This window comes from Pseudorca crassidens, chromosome X, assembly GCF_039906515.1.
Source record: "Pseudorca crassidens isolate mPseCra1 chromosome X, mPseCra1.hap1, whole genome shotgun sequence".
NCBI lineage: Eukaryota > Metazoa > Chordata > Mammalia > Artiodactyla > Delphinidae > Pseudorca > Pseudorca crassidens.
In genome coordinates, this window is record NC_090317.1 from 72,393,410 (window position 1) to 72,402,552 (window position 9,143).

The window sequence follows — 9,143 nt, forward strand, 5'->3', positions numbered from 1 at the left end:
CCTTTACTGTGGGCACTACCCTCTTCATGTGGGCCATGTGCAAATTAGTCATACAAATATTAGTATTTCTATAGATATTCTCATGTAGACACATATTCTATCTCCATTATGGGCTGTAAGCAACCTCAGAGCAGCGCCAAATTTGGAGTTTTGCAGAGTAGCGACAGAAGGTGTTGAAATAAATGCCCTCAGTTTGCTGAGAGATGTAATATCCGAGTACACCTGAAATTAGCTTTTATGTGGCAACAAGTGGAGGATGAAGATATGCCCAAATTTTCCTGAAAAGTGAGAATGAGAAATCATCTTTGTATACCCCATCCTCGCTGCTTTCCTGACACCATAAGTAGCGCTCACTGAGTGCTCAATTGTGTGTGAGATGACTTGAAACTACTAGTGGCACAAGTGGCCGGGCTGCGTTTTAGGTTCTTAGTACCATTGTTGAAACCCCACCGTCGGGAAACCACCATTCTATTTTCGCGCAAAACCAGGACTTATTCAGGTCACGGGGCTTCGGCCTATCACTGTACGGTCCTAGCTTGCGGGGCAGTGCCCACTGCTGATTGATGCACAGTATAAGACAATTTCTTGGCTTGAGGAGCAGCGATTGGCGGATCTCCCCTGTAGTGCTTCCTAGGATACTGGGAGTGCGTATTGGAGACGCAGGTTCCGGGGCGGCCACAAACACTGCCCGGAAGTCTGAATGACGCCTCCTCGGTACAGGACTTCCAGCCGTCCGCTTCGCCTCTATTCAGGGTGCCGGGGCCCGGGCCGCGACGGCGTGCGCGTGCGCGCGTGCGTGCGTGGGCGCGCGTGCGCGGCGCCGCAGTCTGTGGGTTGGCTGGTTATTTTGCAAGCGGGAGGGGCCGTGCGCGCTTCTGCCTTCGGTCTCTGTCCCCCATCCCCCCTTCCCCGGTCCCGGTCTCTCCTTCGGAAAGATGTCGGACACGGCAGTAGCTGACACTCGGCGCCTTAACTCGAAGCCGCAGGACCTGACCGACGCTTACGGGCCGCCAAGTAACTTCCTGGAGATCGACATCTTTAACCCACAGACGGTGGGCGTGGGCCGCGCGCGCTTCACCACCTATGAGGTTCGCATGCGGGTGAGTCACGGGGTGAGGGAGACAGCTGAGGGAGGACCGGGCGACTGGGCGGGGAGGGCGGGGGTGGGCGGGGGGTGAGGCTGCCATAGGGACGGCCAACGGTGGAGAAGACGCTGGAGGGGTCATTTGGGGGTTAGGGGCTTAATAGGTTTGCAGAGAGGTCTGCCCACTCGGTTGTGGCCCGAGGATACAGAAAACTCCTGAGGGGGGACATCGGACCGGCGTGAGGGAAAACAAGTACCCATGAGCAAGAAGTGAAGCATGGCTGGAGACGGTGGGGAAGGATGGAGAGGATTAGAGTGAGGAATCCCAGGAAATAGGAATCAAGACTGTAGCGACAGAAGGAGGGAAGGAGGAGTGGAAGAGGGCTGGGGGATGGAGAGCCAAGGCGATATGCTGCAGGGTCCCATAACTAAACTAGGTTGTGGGAAGTCAGTCTGAAGAAGGGGGACAGGAAGGCCCAGAGGAGCTTCTTCTTAATGAGGTCTCCGTGGATGATGGAGTTGAGCAAAGCCTAGATTAAAGGGAAGAGAGATTCCAGGAACGGGAGACAGGACAGTGGGCTTGGTGGAGCAGAAATAAGAAGGGGAGTCTCCTTGAGACTGAGTGCTTCCCAGACTTGTGTAGAATTAACATCTGAAGGAGAGAAGTGTTTAATGCTTAAGTTTTCTCAGGTACTACATGCTCACTGGAAAACCTGACCTTGCACTCGGATTGGCGGATTGTCAGTCGCTACCCTCATCCTGGGCTGACCCTTTAGATTTGAAGTATCCAGAATATTTATTTCAATATTTACTGGCTCTCATTTGGCATTTCTGTGTATGAATGGCCATTTGCTCTTTCTGCTCTAGATTAACCTTTTGGATTCATTATATTAGTCCCTAGTCTGTAGTTAACTTTAATATATGACATTTCAGGACTGCCCCAGGAGTGGTTTCTTCCAGTGTGCATTACAGAGGACTTTATTCTCTAGTTCTTAGTCCACGATGCAAGGATGGAATGTGCAGAGTACATGGTTTGCAGTTTCTTTGGCCCCATTGAAGTGGTTACAAGCAAAAAAGTTTGAGAGCCATTTCCTAATTTTCCTTATGTTTTCTTCTCAGACTAGAGGGCCAGAATATTCTCTATGGACAGCATGCTGCTCAAACAGCATTTGAAGACCTAAAAGAGTGTATGTGCTTTTATTTTTGAATGAATGAATTGAATGAGAGAGTGTGCTCTCCCACCTGGGCTTTGAAACCTAATTAAGAAGCGATGATCTCCAAATTCCAAGTTTGGCAAAGTCCAAACTGAAGAAAGAAACGCGAATAGAAAAAAATGAGAAAAACTTGTCTATATAAGAACTGTTTGAAATCATCTCTTTGGGGAAGAATGGACATTAGAGCCCTCAAAATATGATAAAAGCTGGGAACTGTTAATGGCAGAGAACTTAATTACCTGAAGAATCCTGGGCATAACTTGTTCAGTGTAAGAACTCTCTGCTGTGGGGTTTTGGAGACATTGTCTTGATGTATTACCCAAGAGCTGTAGGGATTATGAATGGAATTGTTCTCTACTTCAGGCATTCTAATAAAACAGGAATTGTTCATCTAGTGCCTACTGTGTGCCAGGCACTGAACTAGGTTTTAGTTTCTAAATCCTTACAAAAACACCATTTTACAGATAGAAAACTGAGGAGGAATGCAGTTTAAGTAGTTTGCCCAAGTACACATAGCTAATAAGTGTCATGGTTGAGATTTGAACCCAGGTCCGTCTGACTCCAAAGCCCACCATACTCTTTCCACTACACTTTAGTCTCTTTGGCAATGCTTAGTTGCAAAACTTTAGTGTGCAAAATTTTTTTTTAACCCACTAAGTTTTTCATCAGTCTTTTCCACAATTACTAATTGTATAGTGATTGATGATAGGGTTGATGGCAGTTCCTAATTCTGTGGGTTTGAGTTAATTTGTATTTATGTTAATTTTGTATGGCCATATAGGCTTTTAATATTTTTGTTGAACTCTGTTTTGGGGAAAATTGGTGAAACCATTTGGTTTGAAATTGCTAATTTAAGTGACTGATCACGGTAGGCATTATAGGGAGCATGAGACTCAAGAGAATGGGCTTTGGGAATTAAGCATTGTGTATGGTAGAAGTAGATGGCACTGCCTTGTTTCTTTGTATAATAGCTCAGGGAAGGAGTACCCACCCCAAGAAATAAGGAGTCTGGAGAGGTATTCTGGTGGCTTAACAAGATATGTATGGAACTTTTCAAATGTCAGTTGTCCTGTGGACTTGAACTTTGCTTCTTTCTCCCCTTTCCCTTGATTTTGTGTTGATCAGAGCCAAAGGACTCTATATGCTGTACTACACGATCGTGTCTCCCTCATATAATTTGTAGGTTGGAGTTGAGAGAGTATCCTAGTACATAGTATCCCCTTCCTTAGATGGCTAGGTGCTGAGATGAAAGGCCGTTACTGTCACCATCCTGTGGGGGTGGGGAAAGAATAGCATTTTTGTAAGTCAAAGGAGGAAGTTCACAAAATGGCAGTGGGTGGTTTTGCTGTGTCTTGGAAGAATCTACTCAGCACTTTTTTTCTTTTCTTAGATCCTTCTGTTGGCTTCTGTAAAGGCCTACTGGTTAAGGTTCTACTGTTTGAGGATCACAGTATTTGTAATGAACTCTGGTGGAAACCTGGAATCTCATGATACTGAAGGGCTTTTTTTCTTGAATGATTATTTTTACTCTCAGCTTTATTGAGATATAATTGACAGATAACTTTGTGTAGGTTTGAGGTATAGAATGTGATGATTTGATACACATATATACTTTGTGCAGGATTCTGAGAATGTTCTCTATAATGGCTTATTGTGAATAGGTAATATGTGCACATGGTACAAAATTCAAAAGGTATAAAAATGATATACTATAGTTATTGAAAAAAATCTGTGTATAAGTGGACCCATGCGGTTCAAACCTGTGTTGTTCAAGTGTCAACTGTACTTAAAAATGAAGTCTCCCTCTCTCCCTCTGCCTTACAGAGGTTCCCCTTTCTGAAGAAACCACTGTTTCCATTTTCTTATTTATTCTTCTAGAAAATAGTTTAGGTAATAAGATATTACTTTACATATATCTCACTCCACTTCAACCCATTGACATTCCTGGGACCTTGATCCTGAGTAGAGTTGTAACTAATGTAAGTTGGCCAGTTATTTGGCTTTTGATGCCCTATACCTAGAGCTAGATCCTGAAAAGACAGTTTCCAGACTTGAGGACTACAAAGCATGACATAGTGAGGAATGTGTGAAGCTCTAGCATAGCTCCAATGCTCTTTACCTGCTCTGAGTTAGCTGTGGAGAAAGGAGAGAAACTAGCTCCTTTTTTTCCCATCTACTGATTTGAATTGACTGGTGGGAAATATAGCCAGTATTAATACATTTGGCCATTTCTACTTAGAACTTGTAGATAGGAGTGAGGATCAGGGCTTTTTGTTTGTCGGAGGTTCCTGTTGCCATTGGAGCCTTGGGAAAATTCTCAGTGATTAAGATGTGGGAATAAGCCGATTTATATCAGGGAGCGAGCCATGGTAAGCCAACTTAATGTAAGTGCTATTTCTGCTGCACTTTCTGGATAAGGAAAGGGTAAACAGATATACATAGGGCCACTATTAATCAATTGAGTATTTACTGAGTAACTTGCATAATCTGCATTTAGGGAGATGCAGCAGTAGTCATGGCTCCCGATTTCAATGAAATTATAATTTAGTTAGGTAGCAAGACTAACATAATGCTTGAAACAGTGGTGTGTCAGGCAGTACTAAAGTCTGTGTGTCATAGGAGTTCAGAGGAGAGGGAGACCAATAAATTAAACTGGTGTTGTCAGGACAGATTTCCTGGATGAAGTGGGACTTGAGCTGGGCTTGTAGAATGGAGAGGATTTGGACAGGAAAAGCAGAGGAAAGCATACTTTGGAGGTGCTTATCTCTTGTTCTTTCCAGGGAACTTAAATTCACTTTTCAACTGAAAATGTAATGCATGCATATGATAAATTCAAATTGCACAATGAAAAATGTGACCTACCCATTCCAGTTGTCTAGTCTTATTCTCCAAAGTCAATCATTGTTATCAGTATTTTTCATAAATATTTAATTCATAAATATAAATATATATACATATACATATCCCTTTTAAAAACAAATAGAGGCAGGCTGTATATACTGTCGTGTGCCTTGATTTTAATGCTTGATATCTTTCCATACTGGGACATATATATCTTTTGTATTCTTTTCATAGTTGTATTCCACTGTACAAGTGTACTATAATTTATTTAATCAGTTATCTGTTGATGGACATTTATTATTATTACAAATGAGAAAATTCAGTGAAAACCTTTGTACATACATATTTATGTACAACTTCAAGTCTATTTGTAGGATAAATTCTAAGCAGCAAGGGACTTCTAATCACCACCTGTGACAAGGCTGGATGTGGTAAGGATTGGTATTCACCTGGTGGTGTTTTGAAAGGGTTCTAGGAACATGGTCCATAGGAGCTGTTTCTTTCTTAGGACCTGTCCAAGTGGTTGTGATAGGTGGCCATCACAGGCTGACATTTCTTACCATCTCTCTTCTCTCACATTCTTTCTTCCCTGTAGACAAACCTACCTATCTTCAAGCTGAAGGAGTCCTGTGTACGACGGCGCTACAGTGACTTCGAGTGGCTAAAAAATGAGCTGGAGCGAGATAGTAAGGTATGGCCCTGTTTCCTGTGTGGCACCCTTGAGAGAGGAGATCTGCATAGGTTTATAAAATCTTGAAGGCAACAGAGAGGGTGAACACACTCTGTCTACGAAATCCCAATATATTGGATCTGGGTGATACCCTTTGAAACTTGAAAGTGGTAAGTTCAGGAGAAATTGTAAAGAAAAACTATTAGTTGACTTAGTGGCTAGAAAAGTCATACAACTTAATTCCTTTAGGTGCTAAAAATGGAAAGTGTAGCTAAATTTTTGGATGGTAGTGGACTGTCAAAGAAAGTGAAGAATATTTGGAGTTTACTTCCTTTCTTTTGAGATGGTAAACCTGTCCTCCCACAGAAACAGAACTGGATTAATTTTTGACCTGAGCCACCCCCTGACTGTTCTTATAACCTCAGTTCTTGCAAGTTGCTGAACTATGGCATAGGATGGACCCTATGCCTAATAGGAAATGAAGTGTGTAGTGCTTTACCACCTTATTCCGTCTCTGTGCTCTCCCGTGTGACTGATATTTTGCGTCTGCCTACAGATTGTAGTACCACCACTGCCTGGGAAAGCCTTGAAGCGGCAGCTCCCTTTTCGAGGAGATGAAGGGATCTTTGAGGAGTCCTTTATTGAAGAAAGGAGGCAGGGCCTCGAACAGTTTATTAACAAGTAAGCCAAGTTCCTGGGGATTCCTTTTGCTACTTTTGCCATTTTGGTCTTTCTATATGTTTCGTCTCTTTCCTCTTTTGTAATGGGTAATATGATGTGGTGCCGATTGTGTGCTGGGCTCACTGGACAGTAAAACTCCATTCCTTTGAGCAGAATTCCGATCCTGTACCTCAGGGCCTGAGAAAGCGCTGCATGTTGGATGTGTCTAGGGATTTCCCCCACCTTACACCTCTATCCCCTTCCCTTCTGCAATATTAGGGTTGAAGTGGTACCCTGCTGCTGTCCTCTACTTGCTTGAACTTCAGGGCTGACTTTGCCCTTCTTCCCCTGTCCACATCCACAGCCCTGTCCCTCTGCAAATTCTCTCTGATCCCAAATACAACTGATAACCATCTTGGTCTCTTTATAGAATTGCTGGGCACCCACTGGCTCAGAACGAACGCTGCCTACACATGTTCCTGCAGGAGGAGGCAATTGACAGGAACTACGTCCCTGGGAAGGTGCGCCAGTAGGAGCCCCTCTCACCACTTGCCCTCTACTTTCCTGCTGAAATGACATTGGTTTTTACACTAAGCCTCTCTCTCTCTCTCTTTGATCTGAAGTTGGCTCTCCATCCCCTGGCCTGATAGACTGTCTGGCATTGTGTTCCTTGGTACCTGACTATACCATGGGCACTCTGCTAGGATCCTCTCCTCTGAGGAGAGGTGGGAAACCACAGGCAGATGCCCTTTGCTTGGGGTTGGGGGGTGGGTGGGTGGATTGGACTGGAAGGCAATTTCTTGGGCATTTACCCATGCCAGAAGGCTAACCTTGCGGGGGGCGGGTCTTGTGCTGGTGGGGCACTTGGGTACATACTGATGCTGCAAGTCCAGGGGATTTTTCTTACTCTTAGGTTTAACCAGGAACACTGAGCAGGGAAAGACCCTGCCTTTCCTACCTGCATGAACTTTTTTCCTTGTGGGGAAGGTGGCAGAGACCGAAAAGCTCTCGTTTTCTCTAGGCCCGTTCCCAGTTTTCTCAAGAGTTTCTTTTGTTGTACTTTCTCTCTCCCTTGTTGCTTTTCATGGCAGTAATTCTAGAGTCTAAGCAGTCTGTTGTGTGGAGCAAGGTGTGTGGGTTTTCTAGGCCCATCATCATGGCTGCTTCAGAGTCAGAAGAAAGCCATAGGGCAGTTGGGGAGCTCCTGTTGCCTAGCCCCTTTCCTTTGTGGCTCCCCGCTCTGGCTGCCTATTCTCGCTCACCAGCAGGTGAGTCAGAATGGGCTGGGCCGGCAGTTCTCCCTCCCCAAGCCCTTGCTACTTTTATGGGTTAGCTTTGCAGATTTGGAGGCTTGAGGGCTAGGGGAAACTCACCACTGCCAGGTAACTCCCTGAAGGGTGGGAGTGGATCATTTTCTAGGTACCTCCCAGTGGTAGGGAAGGGCATCACCACTCTCTTCCTTCCATTCTCCCTTCCCCCCATCCCATTTAGTGCTGCCACGAGACAGAAAACACATGAACAAACCACACAGTCTCTGACTTCTCCTAAGCACTTTGAGCTATTGATGGGGCTTAGGGGCAAGAGTTGTCGCTGCCCTCCCCAGCTTGGTCACAGGGTTATTGAACTGCCTGCACTTGTTTCCCATGGAACCCCAGCATTCTCCCCGGAAGCTGAGCTAGGGTTAGCACCTGGGTATAGATTTCTTAAAACTTAGAGTCTGAGGCAGCTTCTTGAGGCTGGTGACTTTCCTGGGCTTCTGTCTGGGATGTAGTGGTTTGTTTGCTGGGGCCCGATATCTGTCCCAGGTGGTGGGATGGGAGCAGGTTAACTCTGGTGTCAGGTCAAAAGTGGGGCTCTTTGCTTAGACACCCTATCATGGAAGGACTGGAATTCTTTATATAGGGTCCTGAGGAAAAGGATTACTGATTCTGACAAGACCCTGATCGGAGAGATTAGGATTGGATTTTGATATGGGGTTTGGAGTCCATCTAAATGTTGAAGTTCCCTGACACAGATCAGCTCTTCAGCTGCCGGGCCTGTGCCAGGGGCTGAGCAGCCCCTAGAGTGAGGCTCTGCTCCCTTTCCCACCTTCCCAGTGTTGGTGTTGTTGCTGCCTTTTTCATTTGTATCCTCTGTTATTGACTTTTTTTTTAAAAAAGATTCCTCCTTTCATTGTGCACAAGTGCTGAGAGCCTGAGGCCCCATTTCTGCTGTGTATATATCCTGACTCGGGGCTTTTATTCAGCAAAATGTTCATTCTTCTGTCAGACAATGTCATATTCAACTCTGTTCATATTAAACCACTGTGAAGCAAGCCTCTGTTTTCCTGCTTAAGTTGTAAATTTAGTACTTTTTAGTTTCTAGGATATTCTGGATATTGTGCAGAAATTATACAACATGGTCAATGTCCTGAAGTGATAAGTAATTTTTACATTTAAATTTTAAAAAAAGCAGAATCCTAGCTGCCTGTAGCAGTATTTACCTATCTTTCTTGCAACATGCAATTGACTTTGTCACAGAGGTAATGCATCTGCTTGCAGGAAGTAGCCATAGGTCTCAGTAACTGTGGTTTGGGTCAGATTTAGTAGATTTGGTTTTTAAGCTTGTGGGTGTGTGCTAATTTGGGCAAAATATATTTATTGTGTGTGTGTGTATAGGTATATGTATATGCTAT

The 9,143-nt window shown here is 44.6% G+C and overlaps 1 protein-coding gene across 1 annotated transcript; it reads left to right on the forward strand.

Moving 5' to 3' along the window:
- Positions 1-800: 800 nt before the first annotated feature.
- Positions 801-8,783, forward strand: SNX12 (sorting nexin 12). The gene is made up of 4 exons (XM_067724666.1): positions 801-1,100; positions 5,735-5,830; positions 6,366-6,490; positions 6,900-8,783. The coding sequence occupies exons 1-4, from the start codon at positions 936-938 to the stop codon at positions 7,000-7,002; spliced, it is 489 nt and encodes a 162-aa protein (XP_067580767.1). The 5' UTR covers positions 801-935; the 3' UTR covers positions 7,003-8,783.
- The last annotated feature ends 360 nt before the right edge of the window (positions 8,784-9,143 follow it).